Source organism: Trachypithecus francoisi, unplaced genomic scaffold (genome assembly GCF_009764315.1).
Source record: "Trachypithecus francoisi isolate TF-2019V2 unplaced genomic scaffold, Tfra_2.0 Lachesis_group20, whole genome shotgun sequence".
NCBI classification, from domain to species: domain Eukaryota; kingdom Metazoa; phylum Chordata; class Mammalia; order Primates; family Cercopithecidae; genus Trachypithecus; species Trachypithecus francoisi.
This window is the reverse complement of record NW_022681466.1, coordinates 19,524,684-19,551,610: the sequence shown is the minus strand read 5'-3', so window position 1 is coordinate 19,551,610 and position 26,927 is coordinate 19,524,684. Positions and strand designations below refer to the sequence as shown.

General features: G+C 41.7%; 1 protein-coding gene and 1 pseudogene across 2 annotated transcripts; both read right to left on the bottom strand.

Moving 5' to 3' along the window:
* Window positions 1-866: 866 nt before the first annotated feature.
* On the bottom strand, window positions 867-6,970 carry LOC117067055 (keratin, type I cytoskeletal 24). 2 transcript variants are annotated; one of them, XM_033183104.1, is made up of 9 exons: window positions 6,645-6,835; window positions 6,196-6,344; window positions 4,990-5,072; window positions 4,099-4,255; window positions 3,065-3,226; window positions 2,841-2,966; window positions 2,296-2,513; window positions 1,415-1,527; window positions 867-1,215 (listed from the first exon to the last, which is right to left on the bottom strand). In XM_033183104.1, the coding sequence occupies exons 1-9, from the start codon at window positions 6,799-6,801 to the stop codon at window positions 1,112-1,114; spliced, it is 1,269 nt and encodes a 422-aa protein (XP_033038995.1). In that variant the 5' UTR covers window positions 6,802-6,835; the 3' UTR covers window positions 867-1,111. The 2 variants fall into 2 exon arrangements, with proteins under 2 accessions (XP_033038995.1, XP_033038994.1); XM_033183103.1 differs by having other exon boundaries at window positions 6,196-6,970.
* A 15,240-nt stretch (window positions 6,971-22,210) lies between these two features.
* Window positions 22,211-25,090, bottom strand: LOC117066479 (annotated as a pseudogene).
* Between the last annotated feature and the right edge of the window lie 1,837 nt (window positions 25,091-26,927).

Sequence of the window (26,927 nt, the reverse complement as noted above, 5' to 3'; positions counted from 1 at the left end):
AGGAGGGAGATTATGAGTTTCTTTTTTATCTTATAAAATATCGAGTTCAGTGATGGACATATATAAACTAGACATTAATTATAAGTTGATTATTAAAATAATCACATCCTTCTTTGTGGGCTAAGCTGTTGACACTGTAGTCTAATTTCAGCTATTGTGCCACTGAGTTCTTGTGCAATACCATTAAAAATGCCCACATTAAAAAAATGGCTATGATCTGAATTGTATAAAGAAGGTAATGTGATACTCTACTTTGTTTTAACCTGATTGTCTCTCTTAGCTGAGAGAGCCGGACAGACTCCATTTTTGTTTTTTCACTTGCAGCCCTCCTCCCTTAAAGGCACAACTAGTGCAAGCTGACTCCAAGCACATCCAGGAATGCACTTACTGATAAAATATTGAGGCAAGCTAAATCAGCAGTTCCTAGGGACGCAGTCGGGGGATGGTACCCAAAGCCCCTGCATTATCTCTTTGTGATAGTTTGAGCCTCTGCACCTGGAACTGTTTACTTTTCTGTAACTGTTTCTGGAACCAATTAATCTTTTTTAATTGGTTTGCCTGTTTCTGCTTCTGTAAAAATTGCTTCAGCTAAACTCCCCTCCCCTATTTAAACCACAGTATAAAAAGAAATCTAGCCCCTTCTTCTGGGCCGAGAGAATTTTGAGCTCTAGCCGTCTCTCGGTCGCTGGCAATAAAAGGTCTTCTGAATTAGTCTCAGAGTGTGGCGTTTCTCTGTAACTCGCTTGGTTACAACAGGAAGATATAAACAATGAACTGATGTTAGTAATATAGTCATGCAGCTAGATCATCAATGATAGCTTCCTTCCTAGGTAAAATACTTTTTAAAAAAGTAAGGAATAATCAAATTAATTTGCAAAAGTAAATTTATTGAAGCAAAGAAACAATTAGAGCAAAGTCGTTAATTCAGCTATTTCAAGAGCATTCTAATGAGGAAATAAGAAGATGCAGAAAAATTGGCTAGTCATCCATTTCTGGACTGAAGCTTTTCCTGAAATTATCCAGAAATATGCCTAGATTGATACCATTTCTTCCCTTGTGTCCTTGATTTTTTTTTTTCTTTGAAAGACACTCTTGTTGATCTGGAAGTTCCTTATTTAACTTGCACCTCGGAAATACTGCTGACTTGAGATGAGACAACCTTGCCATCCACCAACTCCTCTATGATGGTCTTAGTCACTCTAGTCTTGCTTGAATCTGAAAATCATGGGATTGCAATGTCAGTCTGGAAACTGTCACAGAAACACAGAGCAAGAGAAATGCAATCATATGCATTCAACGTGTTCTCTCTGGGTAAGATTATGTAAACAATAGCAGACACTTTTAGTATGACAAGCAAAGTATGCCTTTACTTTTAAATTACAGAATTATCATCAACATTAGAAAAAATGCCTACCTCGTCCTTGACCAGAACAACTTCCAGATCTTGAGTCACCAGATACCAGATCCCTGGATCCCATGTTTGTGGATCCTGAGTTTCTACCATCAAATTCTGCAAAACTAGAACCACTGGAGAAAAAAAAAGAATTGTTTTCCTTTGCAGTTTGCAAAGGTGGGAGAAACCCTCCGCCCCGGGGATTCCTCAACATGAAGCTTTGGATGTGTTTTAACTGGATTGTGTCTGTTACTTTTCTGTGCCTTGCACTCCTGGGCTCAAGTGATCCTTCTGTCTCAGCCTCCCCAGTATCTGGGATTATAGGTGTGCACCACCATGCCCAGCTATTTTTTTTTTTTTTTTTTTTTTGAGACAGGGTCTCGCTGGAGTATAGTGGCATGATTACAGCTCACTGCAGCCTCAACCTCCTGGGCTCAAGTGATCCTCCCGCCTTAGTCCCCTGAGTAGCTGCGACTATAGGTGTGCACCACCACGCCTGGCTAATTTTTGTATTTTTAGTGGAGACAGGGTTTCACCATATTGGCCAGGCTGGTCTCGAATTCCTGACCTCATGTGATCTGCCTGCCTTGGCCTCCCAAAGTGCTGGGATTACAGGCACGAGCCACTGCGCTGGCCTTCAGCTAATTTTTTAAATATTATTTTTTGTAGAGACGGGGTTTTGCTTTGTTGCCCAAGCTGGTCTTGAACTCCTGGGCTCACGTGATTCTCCCACCTCAGCCTCCCAAAGTGCTGGGATTACAGGCCTGAGCCACTGCACCCAGCTTGTGTCTGTTACTTTATTACTCTCTCTATATACAAGTCTACCCCTTGAGTCTCATTTTGGTTTTATAAAATAAATTCACTAAGGTATGCATTTTAGTTTGTTCATGACTTTGGTTTACCCTCCTTCTCCATCAAGCAGGCGGCGGTAGGTCTCGATCTCCATCTCCAGGCGGCTCTTGATGTCCAGCAGTTGCTCGTACTCTGCGTTCTGGCATTTAGTCTCACCCCGGATGTGGCAGATCTCCTCCTCCAGGGCACTGATCTGCGTCTGAATTTCTGACAGCTGAGCCACGTAGCCAGCTTCTGTGTCAGCCAGGGTTCCTTCCAGGGAGCTTTTCTAAGAGAAAAAGCAAATAAAAAATTCATAATGAAAATAAATCATTGGATGATTTTTTAAAAGTGCAATTTTATGTGGCACTAGAAGTGTAGCTTCGCCATATAACCTATATTGTTATATCATTGCTTCTTCAAATTTGGTTGGCACTTTTTAAACTAAATCTTTTATGTGAAATAGAGTACATTAACTTTTAATGCTTTCTATAATCATAATGCAGCTCTCCTTAACACCGCCTTTTTTATGTGCCTAGTGAACCTCTTGGCAAAGAAAGAAAATTGCATTTGCCTATTTCCCTGTTGGAAAATGTGAAAAGCTATTTGCACATACCATGGCCAGTTGGGACTGAAGCTCAATTTCCAGGGCTTGCAGGGTGCGTTTCAGTTCTGTTATCTCATTCTTGGCAGAACTGGCTGCCCCAGCATCAGTGGAGATTTGTGCTTGTAGTGATGCACTCTAAATACAAATATAATGCAGCTGTTGTAGGCTGGTGAAAGGAGCAGTAGAGGCTTGTGTGTGGCTACTGGCTTAGGTGCTCAGCAGAGAGGATCTACCTGCTTATTGAACTGCTCCTCAGCCTCTCGGCGGTTTTGCTCAGCCAGCTCCTCGTACTGCGCCCTCATGTCATTCAGTAATTTGGTCAGGTCGGTCCCTGGAGCAGCATTCATTTCTACAGTCACCTCCCCTCCAGAGCTTCCTTGCATACTCTTCATTTCCTAGCAGGAAGGGAAAAAGACCATCGTGATGCAAATAGAAAAGCGATGACTTCCCAGGCCGGGCGTGGTGGCTCATGCCTGTAACCCCAGCACTTTGGGAGGCCGAGGTGGGCGCATCACGAGGTCAGGAGATCGAGACCATCCTGGCTAACACGGTGAAACCCCGTCTCTACTAAAAATCCAAAAAAAAAGAAAAAGAAAAGCGATGACTTCCTAAAATGTGCCTAGACAACAATTTGGAAATAGGACACTGAGAGGAAAAAAAAATCAAATCTAGATAGAATTTATTCATGATTACTTTTGTTTCCTGGTCATAGTGTGTGGGAAATTCACTTAGATAAAATTGAGTTTATTTTACTTTTTTTTTTTTGAGATGGAGTCTTGCTCTGTTGCCCAGGCTGGAGTGCAGTGGCTTGATCTCAGCTCACTGCAACCTCCACCTCCCCAGTTCAAGCAATTCTCCTGCCTTAGCCTCCTGAGTAGCTGGGATTACAGGTGCAACAGCTGCGCGTCATCACGCCCCACTAATTTTTGTATTTTTAGTACACCATGTTGGTCAGGCTGGTCTCAAACTCCTGACCTCGTGATCTGCCCGCCTTGGCCTCCCAAAGTGCTGGGATTACAAGCTTGACCCACCGTGCTCAGCCTATTTTACTTTTTTAGAGACACACTATCTGTTGCTCAGGCTGGAATCCAGTGGCATGATCATAGCTCACTGTGGCCTCCAACTCCTGGGCTGGAGGGATCCCCCTGTCTCAGCCTCCAGACTATAGGCATGAGCCACTGCACCCAGCCAATTTTATTTGTATAGAATGCATGTGGGGAGACATATGTTAGCGGGAGTTATTCATTTATGTAGAACATGTTCCTACCTCCTCATGGTTCTTCTTCAGGTAAGCCAGCTCCTCGGTGAGACTCTCAATCTGCATCTCCAGGTCAGAGCGGGTCATAGTCAGCTCATCGAGGACTTTCCGCAGGCCACTGATGTCAGCCTCCATGGTCTGCCGCAGACACAGCTCGTTCTCATACCTGGAAGGGACAGCAGTAAGGCAAAAAGTACTGTAAGCTCACCTGGCTGTGTTTCAAAGAATACCTTCCATTCTTACATATTGAAAAAGTTCTCACCTGTGGGCATTTTAATAACTAAAGGTTACTAAGTTTTCTCTTGGGAAATTTTCCCTTCTAAAGAAAAATACCAGTGTTGGCCGGGCGCGGTGGCTCAAGCCTGTTATCCCAGCACTTTGGGAGGCCGAGACGGGCGGATCACGAGGTCAGGAGATCGAGACCATCCTGGCTAACACGGTGAAACCCCGTCTCTACTAAAAATACAAAAAATTAGCCGGGCGAGGTGGCGGGCGCCTGTAGTCCCAGCTACTCAGGAGGCTGAGGCGGGAGAATGGCGAGAACCCGGGAGGCGGAGCTTGCAGTGAGCTGAGATCCGGCCACTGCACTCCAGCCTGGGCGACAGAGCAAGACTCCGTCTCAAAAAAAAAAAAAAAAAAGAAAAGAAAAATACCAGTGTTATATTAATTCTAATCGTGTCTAACATTTTTTATAATAAAATTCTCATTCTAAATTTGCCTCCTTCTTTTTTCTTTTTCTTTTTGATGAAAGAATGGTCTAAAGTTTACCCTTGGGATGTCTGTAAATTTAGGTCATGATCTTCTAGTGTGTGTGTGTGTATATATATATATATTTATAAAATGAAATAAAATTTATTTTTTTCCCCATAACACTTGTTTTCAAGTCTTCATGTTTCTTACTTCAGTCTGAAGTCATCAGCAGCCAATCTGGCATTGTCAATCTGCAAAATGATCCCAGCATTTTCAACAGTGGCAGCAATGATCTAAAAAAGATGTTAATAGTAAGTGAATCACGAATGATTTTTACCTTGTGTCTGCATGCCTACCTGTAAGGGTAGATGTTGCCTGTGTTATTAGCTCTTTCTTTGTGTGTGTGTGTGTAGAGACAGTCTCGCTCTGTTGCCCAGGCTGGAGTGCAGTAGCGAGATCTCGGCTCACTGCAACCTCTGCCTCCCAGGTTCAAGTGATTCTTGCGCCTCAGCCTCCTGATTAGCTGGGATTACAGGTGCGTGCCACTATGCCCAGCTAAATTTTTTTTGTGTGTGTGTATTTTTAGTAGACATGGGATTTCACCATGTTGGCCAGGCTGATCTCAAATTCCTGACCTCGAGTGATTTGCCCGCCTCAGCCTCCCAAAGTGCAGGGATTACAGGTGTGAGCCACAGTGCCTTGCCTGTGTTATTAGCTCTTAAAGGTGACTTGCTTTGCAAACTTACTTTGTAATGACACCTGTATATCTGGGGCTGGTATATTTAGGACTAGAACTTTCTGCAAAAAGATAACCGTTTGCACATTTATTGGACTAGGCACAGGAACCTGTTTTACAGGATATAGCCCTCTGCATATTTCTGCTACTTTGTTCGATTATCTCATGCACTTTTTCAGGAAATAGTGCAAAAAATGTATTTCACTTCCAAAAAAGTCTTTAAAAATTTATTTCCCATACAAAAGTGGCTAAACATTTTAGATTCTACTACATTCTTATGTAATGTTTGCACCAGATTTTCTAGGAAGAAAAATAATCCTAAAGAATATTTAAATCTAGTAAGACAATAAAATATGTCAGTCTGTCAGAATTCATCATAAATAATTAAACTAATGTTGACTCACTGCCATCATTTTTATATATAAATGATAATTAGCTGCCTGGTATTATGTATAAGTTTTCCTCTTATGTAGAAATACTGAAACTGAGATGGAAACAGAAAATTAATGTCACATAAAATATTATAATAATTAAGACACATCAGGTCCCACTTTGCATATGTAACAAGCAAATATGTTTTCAAATAATTTCTTAACTTAAAATTTTCACTATAGTACATGATCTGAAAAGAAGTGAAAGATCCACAAATAATAGAAACTCAGGCACAGATAGAATCTCACCTGGTTTCTGAGCTCTTCAATTATTGAATAGTATTTGCTATAATCTCTTCCAGATCCACCATCTCCAGACCCAGGCCCGTATTTGTCATACCACTCCTTGATTTTGTTCTCCAGATCAGTATTAACCTCCTCTAGGGCCCTGACCTTGTCTAGGTAATTGGCCAAGCGGTCATTGAGGTTCTGCATGGTTTGCTTTTCCCCTCCAGAGAAAAGCCCCCCATTGCCAACATCACCTCCCATACCACCACCATAGCTGTAGAAGCCTCCGCTACTGAATCCAGAACTCCCACAGAATCCAGAACCCCTGCCAAATCCAGAGACCCCGCCAAAGCTAGAACCCCCACCAAATCCTGCCCCAGAGCCTGAAGCTCCCCCAAAACCACCCCCTACTGAGCAGCTACCAAAGCCCCCTCCAAAGCTGCCCCCAAAAGCACTGCTAGACCCCCCACTCAGGCCACAGCTGCCGGCTCCTCCTCGGAAGCCCCGGGTCGAGCTGCCCCCCAGACCACATCTGCTTCCGCCGCTGAAGCTGCTTCCACCGACAGACACCCTGGCTGAGCTGCTGCCTCCAGCCCTGGAGGAGGAGACCCGAGTCGAGTGAGCCATCGTGCTCCTGCAAACGTGAGCTTGTCCAGGCGAATAGGAGAGGTGATGACGAACGATGTATTCAAGGCTGCCTTTTTGGCCTTTATATACACACTTTGAGGGTGTTCCTTTTCTCTGGTACTTCTTAATCCTTGTTACAGTTTTGGTAATCCGTAATTGGATAATTTCTTTTTCTCGAACACTTCTCTGAAGTGAAGTCAGAGCCCTGGGGCATTTACTATACCCATAAAAAAAAGAATAAGCTGGAGCAAAACAAAAGAATTTTCAGAATGACAGTTTTAATCTTTCAGAGGTTTTGATGACTGGTAACTTTTCTCTGGAACTGTAGTTCTATTAAATTTGCTTCATGATTTCACATTTGCAGAGAATATCTCCAGGTTAACAAATGTAATTGAAATAATATGATGAGAATAAAAATGTCCCAGCAGTCATGTAACTTTTTTATTCTTATTGTTCTCCAAAGTTGAAATTAGCTTTCACATCAGCAATAATTTCAGATTTGATTAAGCATCCATCTCTTTGATTATTTCAATCAGCATGTTTTTTAAGGTTGTTGAAGTTTGTGATTTTAAGTTATTGCTTTCTTTTTTTTTGTATTTTGTACAACATACAAAAAGCATATAATTTGTAAAAATTATGTTTTTATATAGTCCATAAGAAAAACATAAATAATAGTTTTCCAGGTAAGTATTATTAGATCTCAGCAACATGTTTATTCAAGTAGCTAACGTCTAAGAAAAATTGAAAAGTTTTTAGGCAGATCATTGAAATATGCTTTTCTTTCTGATTGAATTCTAGTCCGATAAAAAGAGAGCAACCTCCTCTCTGAATCACATTTCAAGAAACGAAGAGATGATGCTGCTACTTCCTGCCTTCGTTTTAAAGATAAAAGAGGATTTGTATCTGCTTCTGATAACTAGTGTTACAACTGGAGTGATTTTACAGATTCTGAACGTCCTGAGTTCCCTTTGTGCTTCATGGTTTTTTGTCCCTTTGTACTTTAAACTGTTTCCATTCATGTCTTCTAGTCACTTCACTGGTTTAATAGTGTCTTTTTGAAAGACAGATACTGTATAATTCCAGTACTATGAGGTGCCTAGAGTAGTCAAATTCATAGAGACAGAAAGTAGAATGGGAGTTGCCAGTGGTTGAAGGATTGGGGATAGACAGTTGTTGCTTACTGGGCATAGAATTTAGTTTTGCAATATGAAAAGAGTTTGGGACATTGGCAGCACAACAATGTCAGTGCATTTAAGACTACTGAACTGTAAACTTATAAATGATTAAGATGATGTTTATGTTATATATATTTTGCCACCATTTTAAAAAAGTCTTAAAAAACAGATGCTTCCAGAAATATTTTGTATCCTCCTTAGCTTTAAACTTAAGTAGCTGACTTTTGTTTATTTAAGAATTTCTTCCTTATTTTGCCAGTCTCTGTTAAACTATGTGCATACCTTAATCTTTATATTCAATCATTTGTTAAACAGTGTTCTCCTTTTAATTCTTCCTTAAATTGTATTTGATTGGGACACATGATTAAATAAGTGATGATTCCCTTTACCATGTAGCTCTTATGTGGCTTTTGTGCTCTACCTGTACTGTTTTCACAGGAGTGTGATGTTACTCTTCTTCATATTTAGAGTGACATGTCTCCAAGGGGTACAAAGTGTACAAACTTTTAAATTGTTAAGCTGGGAGTAATTTTTATAACGCCCTTCTAAAGTAGCTAAAAAATGCACCACACATAATGTGTTGGTCATCCTGCCTCACCCATCCCTAAAGCTATGAAACCAAAGAAACGTAAACCCTAATGATTAAATGGTATGCAAATACTGGCAATGGGAGGAACAGTCACAGAGTTTTTCTTCCTTTCAAAACTATGAAACATAATCTTTCCATTTTCATAAAGACTTGCATTTGGCTGAGAGCACGTTTAAATCCCAGTTCCTTGGGAGGCTGAAGCAGGAGAATTGCTTGAACCCGGTGGGTGGAGGTTGCAGTGAGCTGTGATTGGGCCACTGCACTACAACCTGGGCAACAGTGCGAGATTCCATCTCAAAAAAAAAAAAAAAAAAAAAAGAGAGAGAGATAGATTGAATCTTAGGTGTGTCTGGGCTCCCAGTTCAAATTTTGAATAGTTTGTGATTAGAAGTTTATTTTTACCTGTAAAGAATCATATAAAAGCTATATTTCCTTATAGAATATGATTTCAGTAATAAGTGCAGAATGATTTGCAGATAATACCCATCAATTTGTGTGTGTGTGTGTGTGTGGGGGGGGGATAGATTACTAGTATTTAAATATTTTTCAGATTAATATATTGCAGGTTTTTAGACTAGTAGGAAAACCAAATACTGAAATGCATGGCCTATGGCTCCTGATGGATCTTTACAGACTTGAGAAGAGAACTTGGGGATTCTATCTTCTGTTCATTCGAGAAAATATTCTGTTGTGTGTTTTTCAGGTAGAAGCATCAGATCAGAGTAGTTAAGGGAAGTTGCTGGGTTTACAGTATTTTTTGAATGTTGACAAAACTTTCTGTGGCAGACAGGAAAAAAGAAGGGAAAGTATATATTTAAAAAATTTTAACTTTTAACTTTTGTGGGTGCATAGTAGGCATATAGATTTATGGGGTACATGAGATATTTTGATATAGGTGTACATATCCCATCAGGGTAAATGGAGTACCCATCACCTCAAGCACTTATCCTTTGTGTTACAAACATTCCAATTATACTATTTTTTAGTTATTATAAATTATACAAGTAAATTATTATTGACTATAGTCACTCTGTTATGCTATGAGCTATTAGGTCTTATTCATTTTTTCTAACTATTTTTTGTACCCATCAAGCGTCCTCACTTTCCCCCTCCTCCCCCATTTCCCTTCCCAGCGTCTGATAACCATCATTCTACTCTCTATCTTCATGAGTTCAATTGTTTTAATTTTTAGCTCCCACAAGTAAGTGAGAATACAGTTTGTCTTTCTGTGCTTGGCTTATTTAACTTAACATAATGACCTCCAGTTTCATCTACGTTGTTGCAGATGACAGGATCTCATTCTTTTCATGCCTGAATAGTACTCCACTGTGTATATATGCCACTTTTTCTTTATCCATTCTACTGTCGACGGATGCTTAGGTTGCTTCTAAATCTTGGCTATTGTGAATAGTGCTGTAATAAGCATGGGAGTGCAGATATCTCTTTAATACACCAATTTTCTTTCTTTTGGACACATTGGAAAGTATAGATTTAACGTGTGAACAGTCTCTTTGCAATGCCTTTGCAATGACAGATAGTAGATAGACAGTAAATAGTCCTTGAATTAATAAGAACTAACATGACCTGATTGTCTTCATGAACAACTTGGGTCACTGATTACTTTAGTTCTTTACTATGTGTTGTGTTTTGTTTTCTGAATCTTTTTTTTTTGAGACGGAGTCTTGCTCTGTTGCCCAGGTTGGAGTGCAGTGGCGCTATCTCGGCTCACTGTAAGCTCCGCTTCCCAGGTTTACACCATTCTCCTGCCTCAGCCTCCTGAGTAGCTGGGACTACAGGCGCCTGCCACCACGCCCAGCTAGTTTTTTGTATTTTTTTAGTAGAGACAGGGTTTCACCGTATTAGCTAGGATGGTCTCGATCTCCTGACCTCGTGATCCGCCCGTCTCGGCCTCCCAAAGTGCTGGGATTACAGGCTTGAGCCACCGCGCCCGGCCTGTTTTCTGAATCTTTATGCTCCACTTCTGGGTTAGTGATTCTCAGCGTGTGGTGGTGGAGAGCGGGGCTTGGCAGTAAGAGGAAATGTTGTTTGGGAAGAGGGCGGAAAGGTCAGGCAAGAGTCAATCGGGGACCTTGCTCTAGGGAATCATTGTTTGGGCCAGCTTCCAGCTGGTGCCTGCTGTAGGCACCGCCAGGCTCAACTACTTGGAAAAGAAAAAAGGTTTTGCAATAATAACGTGACCAAGAACTCACTCCAGTAGATCTAGCACCACCCATGGATGGATTGGGTGTGCCATTGTCACACCCCAGAAATCCACCAATTCTGTGGCTGTTTCTCTTCCTGCACCACTTTCTCTCCTTCCCCATTACCCTCGTCCATTCTTTCTCTTCCTGGTTTCACTTAAGTGTGTCTATTTGAAGGCTTTCTCTTCTCCACCAGGAAGCATCTGTTGGTCATGCCATTTTGCCAAATTTTCTTCTGGGAGAAAAAACACCTGGCTTTGTTCTTGTATGTGAGTGCTTTCAAATCTCTAAATAACTCAATTCTCTACGTTTCCTGAAGATCATTCTGTGAGTTTATGGAGAGTTAAGATAACGGGTGAGCGACTTTGCGGGGTTGGGATGCTTTGTCCTCCAGGGTCCACAGTCAAGACAGTTTGAAGTAAGCACAGTTTTCAAGGATTGACTCTGCTTAAAAAGTCCTTCTATGCCTTTCTTCATACAGTAGTCATCTCTTCAGAGAATCCAAAAGCATGAAGCATGAACAACCCAGATCATAACTTGAGCAGTAGGGCCCAGCCCCCGTGCCTCCTGCCAATGCTAAGTCCATACACTGGGCCTTCCTGCTCTGTCTCTTCGAGCTTGACCCCTCAACCTCCTGCTGCCCTCTGATGTCAGAGAAGCTGCAAATCTTTGGTCAAGGAATCCAGGGCTTAAATAGTAGCTTCATAGCAAAAGAATGGCATGGTATTTTATATAAGATCATATTGTATATGATGGTATTTTATATGATAGGCTCAGAAAAAATCTTCCTCAGTCTCATGTCTCTTGTCCTCTTTCCACCAGAACTATTAACACAACATTTGAGAACAGTTGATGTTTCTCGACCAAGCTACTGTGTCCTCATCTGTAAAATTATTATATTGGTCTATCCACTTTTCAGGTTCCCTTCCAGCTCTAATTTTTAGCAATCCAGTAATTAAATGTATTACTTCTCTGATTTAGAAAGTGTTTTATATTATAATTAGGAGAGATTTTCTTTTTTTCTCTTCTTTCCCATTTTTTTTTCTTTTTTTGAGACAGAGTTTCGCTCTTGTTGCCCAAGCTGGAGTACAATAGCATGATCTTGGCTCACTGTAACCTCTGCCTCCTGGGTTCAAGTAATTCTCCCGTCTCAGCCTCCTGAGTAGCTGGGACTATAGGCGTGCCCCACCACGCCCGGCTAATTTTGTATTTTTAGTAGAGACGGGGTTTCTCCATGTTAGTCAGGCTGGTCTGGAACTCCCGACTTCAGGTGATCTGCCTGCCTCGGCCTCCCAAAGTGCTGGGATTACAGGCATGAGCCACTGCACCCAGCCAGGAGGGATTTTCTTTACTAGAGCATTAGCTGCAAAAGTTCACTGCTTATACTTGAGAACTGGGTAAAGTGGAAATTGTGCTTAGAGATCTCCTTAACTGGCCTCTATGTATCTACTCCAAGGAAAGGCACCCAACTGAGGAAAGGGATACTCGCCTAGAAATTCTTTCAAGACAGGCCGGGCGCGGTGGCTCAAGCCTGTAATCCCAGCACTTTGGGAGGCCGAGACGGGCGGATCACGAGGTCAGGAGATCGAGACCATCCTGGCTAACACGGTGAAACCCCGTCTCTACTAAAAACTACAAAAAAAAAAAAAAAACTAGCCGGGCGAGGTGGCGGCGCCTGTAGTCCCAGCTACTCAGGAGGCTGAGGCAGGAGAATGGCTAAACCTGGGAGGCGGAGCTTGCAGTGAGCTGAGATCCGGCCACAGCACTCCAGCCTGGGTGACAGAGCGAGATTCCGTCTCAAAAAAAAAAAAAAAAAAAGAAATTCTTTCAAGACAATGTTCTTGATCAGAGTTATAATTAGAACTAAACAATAAAAAAGACAACCAGAAAAATCTCTGTGAGTTGATACATTCTCTTAGATAACTGTGGTATAAAGGGAAATATATATTAATGATGAGAGTGTCTTTTGAATACTGATGAGATGGCTTGTGGCTAGGGGCCTCTCAATGGCTTCAGGATGAATACTGGTCTCCAGAGGACCAAGGCTTGATTAGAAGCTTAGAATGTTCAGCCACATCTCCTAACCTTTGGGGAGGGGAGAGGGGCTGGGTATTGCGTTAATCACAAATAGCCAGACTCATGTCTATGTCATGAAACCTATATAACCCTTAAGTCAGGGGTCTCCGGTCCCTGGGAATTATATGAAGGAACCAGGCCACACAGCCAGAGGTGAGTGGAGGCTGCACAAGTATTTCCGCCCGAGCTCCACCTCCTGTCAGATTAGCAGTGGCATTAGATTCTCATAGGAGCATGCACCCTGTTGTGAACCGCGCATATCTAGGTTGTGGGCTCCTTATGAGAATCTAAATGCCTGATGATCTGTCACTGTCTCCCATCACCCCCAGATGGGACTGTCTAGTTTCAGGAAAACAAACTCAGGGCTCCCACTGATTCTATGTTATGGTGAGTTGTATAAATTATTTCATTTTATATTACAATGTAATAATAATAATAGAAATAAAGTATGTAATAAATGTAATGTGCTTGAATCGTCCCAAAACCATTCCACCCACCTGGTCTATGGAAAAATTGTTTTCCACAAAACCAGAGCCTGGTGCCAAAAAGGTTGGGGACTACTGCCTTAAATAATGGGGCTTAGAAAGCTTCTGGGTTGATGAACATGTGGAGGTACTGGGAGTATGGCATGTGTGGAGAGGGCATGGAAGTTCTGTGCCTGTTCCCTCATATCCTGCCCTATTTATCCTTTCCATTTAAGTGTTCTTGAGTTGGATCCTTTATAATAAACTGGTAATAGTAGGCAATATGTTTTCCTGAGTCCCGTGAGCCATTCTAGAAATTATCGAAACTGAAGTGGGGAAGATTGTGGAAACCCCAAACTTTGTAACAAATTCGACATGTGGGTAACCTGGTGTAGAAGTCTGTTCTTGCACTGCTATAAATAAATAAATAAATACTTGAAACTGGGTAATCTATAAAGAAATTGGCTCACCGTTCTGTAGGGCGTACAGGAAGCATGATGCTGGCATCTGCTTTGCTTCTGGGGAGGCCTCGGGAAACTTACAATGATGACAGAAGGCAAAGGAGAAGCAGACATACCTTATATGGCCGGAGCAGGAGCAAGAGAGAGTGAGGAGATTCCACACACTTCTAAACAACCAGATCTCACAAAAACTCATTCACTATCACAAACACAGTACCAAGGTGGGGATGGTGTTAAACCATGAGAAGTGGCCCCCATGATTCAATCACCTCCCGCCAGGCCCCACTTCCAGCATTGGGGATTACATTTCAACATGATATTTGGTGGGGACACAGATCCAAACCACATCACCTGGAGACCTGATACTTGTGACTAGCATCTACAGTGAGGGCAGTCTTGTGAGACAGAGCTTTTCAGCTTGCAGAGCCTAACACTAATTCCAGATAGTTAGTGTCAGAATTGAGTTGAATGTTAGGATACTCACCTGGGTATCACAGGAAAAAAAGAAACCTTTTATGACTGTTGGACCAAATATGACAAACCAGAAAGTAGTGAAAAAGTCCAGGCATGGTGGCTCATGCCTGTAATTCCAGTCCTTTGGGAGGCCAAGGCAGGAGGATCTCTTGAGCCTATGAATTTGAGGCTGCAGCGAGCTATGATTGTGCCACTGCACTCCACTCTGGGTGACAGAGCAAGACCCCATCTCTTAAAAAAAAAAAAAAAAGTAAAAAGAAAAGCACCTCATACCTGGTCTTTTTTGGGATATAGCTAACTTTGAACAATAAAGAAAATTTACAGCTTCTAATGGCTGCATTGTTAAAAAAGAAAGACCACAGATGAAGAAATTCAGTATAAAAATTTCTTTTAAAGAACAGCAAGATAAACTAAAAAATATAAGAATAAATTAGTAAAAATAAAGGCTGAAATTATTCAAACAGAAAAGAAAAAAATACATAAATACGTTGAAAAGCTGATACTTTTAGAGATCGATTAAATAGACAACCTCTTCATGAGCCTGATTAGGAAAAGAGAGAGAGGTCCAAAACACACAAGGTTGGAAGTGGGAAAGAGACATAACTGGGTATAGAACAGATTAAAATAATTATAAGAGAATACCACATATAAGGCAATGGCAGCACTCTTGGAGACCTTTCTGGTAGTTAGTCAAATTATTATTACCCAGTGGGTGATCTCTGTGCTCATCAGACCAGTCCTGGCAAGACTCACCCCAGGCACAGTGACAGGGACAGGCTGGGGTGCTCAGCCTACCTGCAGTGGCCCTGGGGCATGCTGGGAGAGAAGGGGCACAAGGCTTACCCTAGGAGGAGAGGGCCCTGGAGAAGCCATGGCAAAGCTGTGACTGGGGTTGGGCAGAGCTGATTAGAGTCTGCAGATTTGAGCTGGGCATAAGAGGCTGTGGGATTAGGACACAGGGGCCATCCATATTGTTACCAGAACGTGGAGAAGAGCCAGTAGGAATACTGTCTATGAAGCCAGATCCTTCCAGAAAGGGAGAAAAGGAACAGGACTCAGTAGTGATGTGGAGGCTGACTAGATGGAGTGAGGAGAAGGTCCCAGCAAGCAATTGTGCTTCTCTTTTGGTGCCTGTAGCCTAGAGGGAGACAGAGAAACCAGGTGCCCAGGAAATCTTGGTTGAAGGGTGCCAGGTAAGCCCGTGTCCTTCCCACAGTGGCATTCAACAGCAAGTCCAGGACCTACCATTACCTTTCTGTGTGTAGAGTGGACACAAGCACATATTTCTAACGAGGACTAATGGATGATCTTTAGGTGCAAACTTGTGACCCATTCACTGGAGGTGACTAGATGTTTCTAGAAGTACTTTTGATGTGACTGATGTTGGAGCAAGGCCTCAAATCACACCTTATTCTGTTCTTTTTATGTATCCAAATTTTACCACTTTTCAAGGGCTATCTCTTCTGGAACACTCTTCTGGAACACTCCAACCCTTAATTTACCAGTTTCTCCTTCTCCCTGCATAATATTTTTTTCTTATTATTCTTACAGTTTCTACCACATTACTTATCACTTGGTCCTTCTTGTACTTTTCTTTGACAATAAAAAAGGAGAGGCCAGGCGCAGTGGCTCATGCCTGTGATCCCAGCACTTTGGGAGGCCAAGGTGGGTGGATCATGAGGTCAGGAGATTGAGACCATCCTGGCTAATATGGTGAAACCCTGTTTCTACTGAAAATACAAAAAATCAGCCTGGTGTGGTGTCATGTGCCTGTAGTCCCAGCTACTCGGGAGGTTGAGGCAGGGGAATCGCTTGAACTGGGGAGGCGGAGGTTGCAGTGAGCTGAGATCTTGCCACTGCACTCCAGCCTGGGCGACAGAGCGAGACACCATCTCAAACGAAACAAAACAAAACAAAATGGAGAGTATTCATTTAAAAAAATTTAAACATACAGATGGTTTATCTTTAAAGATTTTTAAATTTTACAAGTTCTACAGTTTATTTCAGAAAAATGAGAAAATGTATGTAAATAAGCAGCAGGAAATAAAGATCACTCATAATTTCACTATCCCAAAATAGTCACTGTTAACATTTGGATGTATATTGGTTTTGCTTTTTCTAAAAAAAAAAAAACAAGTAAGTACAGTGATATGGTTTGGGCCTGTGTTCCTATCCAAATCTCATGGTGAAATGTAATCCCTGATGCTGAAGGTGGGGCCTGGTAGAAGGTGATTGGATCATTGCGTGGGGGGTAGTTTCTCACAGTTTAACACCATCCCTCCCCCAGATGCTGTTATCATGATCATGAGTTCTTGTGAAATGTGGTTGTTTAAAGGTGTGTGGCACCTCCCTGCCCCCTCTCCCTCCCATTCTGGTCATGTGAGATACACCAGCTTCCCCTCCACCTTCTGCCATGATTGTAAGTTTTCTGAGGATTCTCCAGAAGCAGAAGCTGCTATGCTTCCTGCACAGCCTGCAGAACCGTAAGCCAATTAAACCTTTTTCCTTTATAAATTAGCCAGTCTCGGATATTTCTTGATAGCAGTGTGAGAAGAGACTAACACATACAGTGTTAATATACATGTAATTATGTTCTTATAAAAGCTGTACATATTGTACATATCATACTGTACATATTGTCCTAAAACTGGTTTTTATTTCTCAATAGACAATTGACATCTTTTTAGGTCAATACATGAACTTGAACATTCTTAATGGCTGTGTGACAGTCCTTTGATGGACTTTGATGGGTGTTTCATAACTTAGCCTATTGATTCTTCATTGTTGAATATTTTATTATAGCTAACGTTTCACTATGATAGACAGCTGAGAGGAGTATACATACATTAATAATTAATTGTGTAAGAATAAATTCCTAGAAATGAAACTGCTGGCTCTAAGGATATGCTCTTTTCTTAAAAAGGCCTTTGATACCTGTTGCTGAATTGTTGTCTTAAAGGTTTTGCTAGTTTACACTCCATCCAGCAAGGTATTAGTGACTTTTCCCTACACTCCTGCTAACATAGGTATTTATTGTTATTAAACAAATTGGACCTGTTTTGATGCTGAACATGGCATCTCATTATTTTAATTTGCCTTTCTTTGATTACAAGAGATGTTGGACATCATCACTTTTTAATGTTTGTTGGCAATTCATATTTTATGAATTGCTTGTGTGTATCATGTATCCATTTCTTACTGATAGGATTGTCTCTGTTCCTGAGTTTATATATTGGGGATATCAGCTCTTGGATGGCTGTATATGACAAATGCAGTGAAAACCCTGGGTACCATGTGGCATTGCTGAAAATCTAGACTTAAAGTGATTGGCTGTTGGCTTCCATTCTACATGCAGCCCCAAAGAGGGCAGGCTAAAGTTCTTATCCTCTGGAGTGTTGGGGGGATATATGGCAGGTGGGCAGGTGGATGGGGTGGCTAGGGAGAAGATGGGGAATGGGGAGGCTGAGGATGAGTCAGGGCAACTGAACAGGCTGCCCATTCCTAGAACTGCTGCTTTCTTGGAAATTTGCAAATCCCCAAATCCTCTTGATTTTAGACAGATAAGACAGCAGACAGCAGGTGGTGCCAAACTGCAGCTAGGGCTTAGTGATTTAAATCATGCGGTCCACATCTGGACTCTGGTCTGGCTGCACGGGCCTTCCTAGGTGTTGGAGCAGATTTTCACCATACTTCACTAAATTTATTTTTTATTTTGCTTCTTATTTCACATTATTTTCTTGATATAAATCTGTCCTCCTTTCCCTTCATGATGTTTTTGTTTTTGATGAAACAAGCCATCACCATTCCTTGAATACATAATTTAAAAAATTTAAAGTCTGTAAAAGTTTATTTTCTTTTATTTCTGCAATGTCTGTTGAATTTATTTTGGTGTGTGTGATATAACTATTCAACACCCTCCTTAGCCTCATCCCCATCCTGGCTTCCAACCCTTAGTTAGCTAGTTATTTCAGCAGCCTTTATTGAATAATCCACTTGTCCACAACTGATTTGAAAATGTCATTCTTACATACAGATGGGCCTTTTCCTGGGGTGTTCATGCCTGTGTTAGTGGCACATTGTTCTCATTGCTATAAATAATACTTTTTTTTTTTTTTAAACTTGTGTTTCCTGGAAACAGACTCTGAGATGGAGAGATGTGTGCAGAAGTTTGTTAGGGAGTTCTTTTGTAACATAAACCTGTCAGCAGATGGGGATGACTGGATGGGCATAGAGAGAGGCCATTGCAATGCTGTTTTCATGAAGGCTTCTGTTGATCCTTTGGGGGGCTGTGGATGGGGCTGGTCCTTCAGAGTTGTTCTAATTTGAGACAGGGGGGCCAGAACTTTGTATCCCCTATAAGCCAGTTACTGTCCCACAGGCACTCTCCTGAAGGGGCATAATCCTGGGGAAAGCAGAACCCTGTGAAGGTAGCTGTTAGTAGCCCATATGCCAGCAGCTGGAGCTGGATGCATCTGCGTTGGGGAGTATTCACACTTCATGAATGTTTTGCTATCTGAAAGCTCAAGTCATTCCTCATCATCCCTCTTGTATTTTTTTTATTTTTATTTTTTTGAGACAGGGTCTCACTCTGTCACCCAGGCTGGCATGCCGTGGTGCCATCTCAGCTCACTGCAGCCTTGACCTCCCGGGTTCAAGCAATTTTCCCACCTCAGCTTCCCAAGTAGCTGGAATCACAGGCATGCACCACTACGCCCAGTGCCTGGCTAATTTGCCCAGGCAGGTCTCAAACTTCTGGGCTCAAGTGATCTTCCCACCTTGGCCTTTCAAAGTGTTGAGATTTCAGGTGTGAGCCACTACACCCAGCCCTGATTCCTCTTTTTGAAAACACATGAAGTCTTCATTTTCGTTTGTATTAGCATTGTCTTTACAGGTAGACAGTAGGTTTTTAAGGCCGGGCACCATCTTAATATGTGTGTATTTTTGACACAAGAAAGCTGGAAAACTGCAACCCTATCAGGTATTTCATATTTTTGTTGGAATGGTTTTGGACTACATGAAATAATGGATTTCAAGAGTCATTGTGAAACTACAGTGAGATACCACTGAATATCCTCTAGGATTGCTATAATTTAAAAAATAATTAACAAGTGTTGGTGAGGATGTGAAGAAATTGGAACCCTCCTACACTGCTGGTAGAAATGTAAAATAGTGCAGCCACTCTGGAAAATAGTCGGGTGGTTCCTCAAAAGTTAAACACAGGGCTAAGATATGACCCAACCATTCCACTCTAAGGTATAGTCCTGGTAGACATGAAAACATGTGTCTACACAAAATTTTGTGAGTGAATGTTCATAGCAGCATTATTCATAATAGCCAAATATCATAAATAACCTAAATGCTCATCATCTGATGAATGGATAAATAAAATATGGTATATCCATACACTGGAACATTATTCAGCAATAAAAAAGAATGAAGTTCCGATACATGCTACAGTATGGGTGAATGTTGGAGACATCTTGCTAAGTGAAAGAAGCCAAACACAAAGACCACGTATCATGTCATATGATTCCATTTATGTGAAGAGCCTAGAATAGGCAAATATATAGGAGAGAAGATGCATTACTGGTTGCCTAAGGCTGGGGGTGGGGGTTTGTTGGGGGAAAATGAGGACTGGCTGCTCATGGATATGGGATTTCTTTTTGAGGTGGTAAAAACTTTCTAAAGTTGATTGAGGTGATAATTGTACCATCAGTGAACGTGCTGCAAACCATTGAATTGTGCACTTTAAATGTGTGAGTGGGGCTGGGTGTGGTGGTTTACGCCTGTAATCTCAGCACTTTGGGAGGCCAAGGCAGATGGATCACTTGAGGTCAGGAGTTCGAGACCAGCCTGGCCAACATGGCGAAACCCAGTCTGTTCTAACAATACAAAAAACAATTAGCCGGGCGTGGTGGTGTGCTCCTGTAATCCTAGCTTTTTAGGAGGCTGAGGCAGGAGAATAGCTTGAACCTAGGAGGTGGAGGTTGCAGTGAGCCGAGATTGTGCCACTGCACTCTAGTCTGGGCGACACAGTGAGACTCCATCTCAAAAAAAAAAAAAAAAGCGTGAATTTTATGGTATAGGAATTATATCTCAATAAAGCTGTTATAAAACAAGTCAGTGTGAAACAAAAGGACAAAGGTTCATGTAGTTGATTTGCAACAGGCAGAAAGTTTATTGACGCAGAATGATTAAGAAGGAAAACACATTTTGCAATTTAAAGACAAAAACCAAACCAATAAGACGAAAGAATCTGAGAAACAATTACAGGAGTAGCTGCAGCTCTGTGGCCGTAGGTTTGTTGCAGTGCTTCACCATGCCTTTGTTAGGTGTCATCATTTACATCCTGGGGACAGGACTCAGCTGCCTGCATCTTACTCTTGAATTTTACATCAGAAACATTGTTGACTTGAGATGAAATTAGTTGGTCATTATCCGTCACCAGCCTGGTTCCTCTGCTTTTATGTGAATCTAAAAGAGAAACAGGGAGAGTTTTAGAACTGGAAATGTAAAGGTTGGTTCACAAGTCATGCTTTAAAGTGAATTACTGTAGCCCAGATTTTTGGGGGTAAGGAAAGCACACTTTATTCATGATGGATGCTCACTAAGTAAGCAGGAAGTATTACTTTAAAAAGCGACTCTTCCCCTTGATTGAGCTGTGCTGATTCTTCCTCTGGACCACAGAGAATGATCCTTTAGATGCAGCTTCTCTGGCCTCGGAACTATTGACAAATAAAAGAAATGGTTGTTATCAGTTACTTCTCTTTGGCCAAAAACTCTAAAGAAGCAGACATATTTTCTTTCTAAGTGGAACAAGTGTTGGTGAGGATGTGAAGAAATTGGAACCCTCCTACACTGCTCGTAGGAATGCAAAACAGTGGAGCCACTATGGAAAATAGTCTGGCAGTTCCTCAAAGGTTAAATACAGGGCTGACATATGACCCAACCACTCCACTCTAAGGTATAGACCCAGTAGAAATGAAAACATATGCCACACAAAAGTTGTATGTGAATGCTGGCATTATTAACAATGCCAGCTGGGCATTATTAATAGCATGCTGGGTGAATGGCTCATATCTGCAATCCAAGCACTTTGGGAGGCTGAGGCAGGAGGATTAAGTGAGACTGGGAGTTTGAGAACAGCCTGGGCAACATAGTAACACTATGTCTCTACCAAAAGTAAAAAAAATTAGACCGGATACAGTGGCTCATGCCTGTAATCCCGGCACTTTGGGAGGCCGAAGTGGGTGGATCATGAGCTCAAGAGATTGAGACTATCCTGGCCAACATGGTGAAACTCCGTCTCTACTAAAAATACAAAAATTAGCCAGGCATGGTGGCGGGTGCCTGTAGTCCCAGCTACTCGGGAGGCTAAGGCAGGAGAATCACTTGAACACGGGAGGCAGAGGTTGTAGTGAGCTGAGATTGCACCACTGCACTCCAGCCTGGTGACAGAGCGAGACTCTGTCTCAAAAAAAAAAAAAAAAAAAAAATTAGCCTGGCGTGGTGGTTCATGTTTGTAGTCCCCATACTCAGGAGGCTGATGCGGGAGGAGGATCATTTGGGCCTGGGAGGTCGAAGCTGCAGTGAGCTGTAATCACACCACTGCACTCTAGCGTGGGCAACAGAGTGAGACCCTGTCTCAGAAATGACTGCAGTTATCTAGGAGATACAAAAAAACTAATGAACACGTTAAAGAATAACATGTAATTTATTATTTGCATTTAATTATCAAGATATAGTTGCAGAAAAATTGTAAAGGAACTAACACCCAGTGTGAATTACATTCTAAATAAATCTAGAGTGATACCATGGACAGTTGTGCTTTTTTTCTTTTCTTTTTTCTACTAGCTTTTCAGATTGTACTTGATTTGAAACTTGCTGAGACTGTAAATCTCAGTCTCTGAATCAAATTTCTTCATTTTTAAGAAAGTGATTTTAACAACAAAATCAAGGTATCGGTGACTCATCCTCCCTCTCCACCCAGCAAGCGGTGGTAGGTCTCGATCTCCACCTCCAGGCGTGTCTTGACGTCCAACAGTTGTGCATACTCTGTGTTCTGGTATTCAGTCTCGCCCTGGATCTGGCAGATCTGCTTCTCCAGGACGCTGATATGCATCTTAATTTCTGACAGCTGAGCCACATAGCCAGCTTCTGTGTCAGCCAGGGTTCCTTCTAGGGAGCTTTGCTACAAATGCACATGAAAATTGAAGCATTGTCAGAATAACTCCTCGGTATTCAACATATGAATTCTGAAACATATATTTTGTATGGTGAGGGTGTCTCCAAATGAACCACTTAATAGAGATTTACCTTTGATAATTAATATCCAATAATAGTAATGATAGCAATATTAATCAGAGACTGCTACTGTAACTATATAGCACTTCCTACTCACTATTAGGCACCAAAGTATTTTATAAATATTGACTCATTTAATTCTCATAACAACCTTATGAGATAGGTACTATTATTCCTGTTTACAAAAGCCAGCGTTTTGCCAGCATGCTTCAGTGTCTGCGAAACTATTTTTTAAAACTATAGAAGAAAATTGAGTGAGTGCCCCCCTTTCCCACCTACCATGGCCAAGACAGACTGCAGTTCATGGTGCAGGGACTGGAGGACTCGTTTCAGCTCCATTATCTCACTCTTGGCCGAGCTAACTGCTTCAGCATTCGTGGAGATCTGTGTCTGCAGGGGTGCACTTTGCAAGCATGAAATCAACAAAGTACAGTGAAATCAAAGAAGCTACAGTTACTCTGCCTGGCTTTCTATCTTCTCTCACTTTGCTAGGTTAAGGTTCGGGTTAGGATTAGGGTTGAGCTACCTGCTTGTTGAACCACTCCTCGGCCTCCCTAAGGTTTTGCTCAGCCAGTTCCTCTTACTATTGCCTCATGCAGTTCAGCCGCTTGGTTAGATCTGCCCCCGGGGCCGAGTTCATTTCTACAGTCACGTCCCCACTGAACTGTCTCTGCAAAGTGCTCCTTTCTTGGCGGAGAGGAAACGCAAAAGTCGCAGTAGCAAAAATCCTTTGAGGTTGGGGACCTTGCTGAATGGTGATGGGAAGTCTCTCGATGGGTTTCTTTCTCCGACCTCCTCGGGGTTGTTCTTGAGATAAGGCAGGTCTTCTACTAGGCTTTTGGACTGTATTTTAAGGTCTCATGTGGTCACATTCAGCTCACTGAGTACTTTTTGCGGGCCATTTGCATAGGCTTCAACCGACTGGCATAGACAGAGCTCATTTTCATACCTTAGGAGATCTTTGGAATATGATAGATGAATTAGATTAACTACTTTGAGAAGCTTTGTTTTCAAAAGGACTTGCCTACTGACATCCAGCTCAAGTTGAAATTCTTTCGAAATATTTAAACAAAGACTATGAAATCATTTTTATTTCTTAATTAATTAATTAATTTTGAAAAGGAGTCTTGCTTTGTCCCCCAGGCTGGAGTGCAATGGCATGATCTCGGCTCACTGCAACCTCCACCTCCTGGGTTCAAGTGATTCTCCTGCCTCAGCCTCCCAAGTAGCTGGGATTACAGGTGCCTGCCACCGTGCCTGGCTAATTTTTTGTATTTTTGGTAGAGATGAGGTTTTGCCATGTTGGCCAGACTGGTCTCAGGTGACCTCCTGACCTCAGGTGATCCATCCTCCTCAGCCTCCCAAAGTGCTGGGATTGCAGGCGTGAGCTACCATGCCTGGCCTGAAATAATTTTTTAAAATTCCAATTTTGGAATCTCTTGTCATTAAATACACATTAAAATTGGCCTTTTTTCCTTCAGTGTAGATATTTTATACTAATATATTTATCTGATACTTGGATCTAATTGCCTTTATATACATTTTATGTTAAAAGTAAAAACGTAAGTCTTATTTTTTGTCATGGTAACAATTGATATTTTGAACCAAACTCACTTCATTTTGAAGTCATCTGCTGCAAGTCCAGCTTTGTCAATTGGGGAAGTCATGCTGGCATTATTAATCGTGGCTGCAATGATCTAGGAGACGCAGTAAAACTAATGAACATTTTAATGAGTAACATGTCACTACTGATTTACCTTTGACTGTCAAGATATAGTTGCAGAAAAATTTTTTAGTAGCTAATGTCCAGTGTGAATTACATTCTAAATAAATCTAGAGTGACATCATGGAACGTTTCTTGTTTCTTTTCTCTCTCTCTTTACCAAATATGTATCTGAAACATTCTGCATGAAACAATTGAGCAAAAAATAAAATAACAATTTCATATTGTCCTAAAATTTAATAAATAAGTACAAAAGAGGTACCGTCACTGAGTTTCTCACCTGGTTCCTGGGATCTTCAATTACTGGATAGTATTTACTGCAATCTCTTCTAGATCCACTGTCTCCAGACCCAGGCCCAAATTTGTCACACCACTCCTTGATTTTGTGTTGGCCTCCTCCAGGGCTCTGACATTGTCTAGGTAATTGGCTAGGCCGTCACTGAGGTTCTGCATGGTTTGCTTTTCCCCTCCAGGAAAAAGCCTTCTGTTGCCACCACCACCTCCCGTACAACCACCATACTGCAGAAGCCTCCACTAGCACCACCACCTAATCCAGAACTCCCGCAGAATCCAGAGATCCTGCTGAAGCTAGAACCACCTCCTACAGAGCAGTTATCAAATCCCCCACTAAAGCTACCTCCAAAGCCACTACTAGGCCTTCCCACTCAGGCCATAGCTGCCGGCTCCTCTTTGGAAGCCCCGGACAGTGCTGCCCCCCAGACCACATCTGCCTCTACTGCTGAAGCTGCTTTCACCAGCAGGCAGCCTGGCCAAGCTGCTGCCTCCTGCCCTGGAGGAGCAGACCTGGGAAGAGCAAGACATGATGCTCCTGCAAACGTTGAGCTTATCTAGGTGTGAGAGATGGAAGTGAAAAGTGTACTGATTTGGACTCCTTTGGTCTTTATGTACACAGTTTTTAAGGCATTCATTTCACTTGGCTCTGTCCTTGTTTCAAGTTTCCAACCCATTCTGGGTTAATTTATTTTCAGTTAGCTTCTCCCTACTGGGCCAATGAATATTTGAAAAATTGGGTAAACATGGAGTAAGATTAGATTTGTTATTATTTCATTAGAATTCATTAGTGCTGTACAATCTATTATTTCCTGGCAATCATTTTTTCACCTCCCTAGACTTCTGTAGTTGGCAAATCGTACATTTCTCTAGGTCCCTTAAACTCATACCTCCTTCCTTTGTAATTCTGGGAAGATGATTATACCAGATTCCAGTGTTAGTCACAATTCAAATACTCAGGAGTGATTTGTCAGGAAATACTTCTTTCTTTTCTAATCCAATAATAATGATGAGTAGCTTCATATTCCTTTAACAATTTTTGGGAACAAATTGAGCATTGTAACTATTCTTGCAGAAAGAAAGCCTGACTTTGCTAATTTATGAGGATTGGCTTGGAGAGCACACATTGTTGATAAGGGTGAGGTTGTTAGTAAAGTGTCATTGGATTACTCTATGCAAGACTTTTGCACAATAATAATGTTTCTTTTTAGCCTCCTGATTCAACAGTCAAGGAATTGCTCCTCTTACTTAAGTCCATTAGTTTTGGCCTATCCCTAAGGATTTTAAAAACATCATTCTGATCTTGTAGCCATAGTTATCATTAAAAAAATTCAAAGATAAGAGCCCACTTTCCTCATTAATTATGAATGTCTATGATGTTTTATTTTACTCTGAAGAGGTAAGCCTATAATACTTAACTCTGCCAGCTACATAGTTGAAAAGGTGATTTCAGTGTTTTAAATGGAATACTATAGAAAACTGAATTCACTAAGGTGGATAACAAGCGCCTACATGATGTGTGTCTTGGGCTTTCTTGCATATACTGATGGGGACCCAGCAACCCTGTGTGGTAGGCACGTCTTCTGTCCCTCTCTCTCTCTTTTTAAATCTATTTTCAGTTTTTAGGTGGTTTTTTCCGATGTGTAGAGTTTAATATCATCCACATGCTGACAACTCCCACATGTATATCACCAGTCCAGATTTCTCCTGGAAATCCAGATTGGCAAATGCAGCTACCTACTTGACATTAACACTTGGGTTACTTAATCAGCATTTCAAACTCAACGTGTCCAATAATGAGCTCCTAAAATTTTGTCCCCTCCTCTTCAACTCAATAGCTTCTGCAGTCTTCCCCATCTGGGTTAATGACAGCTCTATCCGCTAGCTGGTTAGGCCAAAAACTTGGTGTTGCCATCGTCTCTGGTCAGGAGTACTATAGTAGCCTTCTTCTTCTTCTTCTTTTTTTTTTTTTTTAGATGGAGTCTGGTTCTATTGCCCACGCTGGAGTACATGGCATGATCGTGGCTCACTGCAATCTCTGCCTCCTGGGTTCAAGCAATTCTCCTGCCTCAGCCTCCCGAGTAGCTGGGATTACAGGCATGCGCCACCATCCCCGGCTAATTTTTGTATTTTTGGTAGAGATGAGGTTTCACCATGTTGACCAGGCTGATCTTGAACTCTTAGCCTTGGGTGGTCTGCCTGCCTTGGCCTCTCAAAGTGCTGGGATTATAGGCATGAGCCACTGCACCTGGCTATAGTAGCCTTCTAACTTACCTGTCTGCTCTTGACCTTGCCCCAAGCTCCTTTCAACACAGCAGAGTGAGCCCACCTGAAAGCCATGCAACTCTTTAAAACTTACTAGAGGCTT

Excerpts from the sequence above, each read along its gene's own strand:
- LOC117067055 (XM_033183103.1), bottom strand. The coding sequence starts at position 6,801 with ATGGCTCACTCGACTCGGGTCTCCTCCTCCAGGGCTGGAGGCAGCAGC. Across the intron at positions 5,073-6,195 it reads TTGAAGAGCTCAGAAACCAG|ATCATTGCTGCCACTGTTGA; the intron begins GTGAGATTCTAT and ends CATCTTTTTTAG. Across the intron at positions 1,528-2,295 it reads CTGCTTGATGGAGAAGGAGG|TGGTTCTAGTTTTGCAGAAT; the intron begins GTAAACCAAAGT and ends TTTTTTCTCCAG.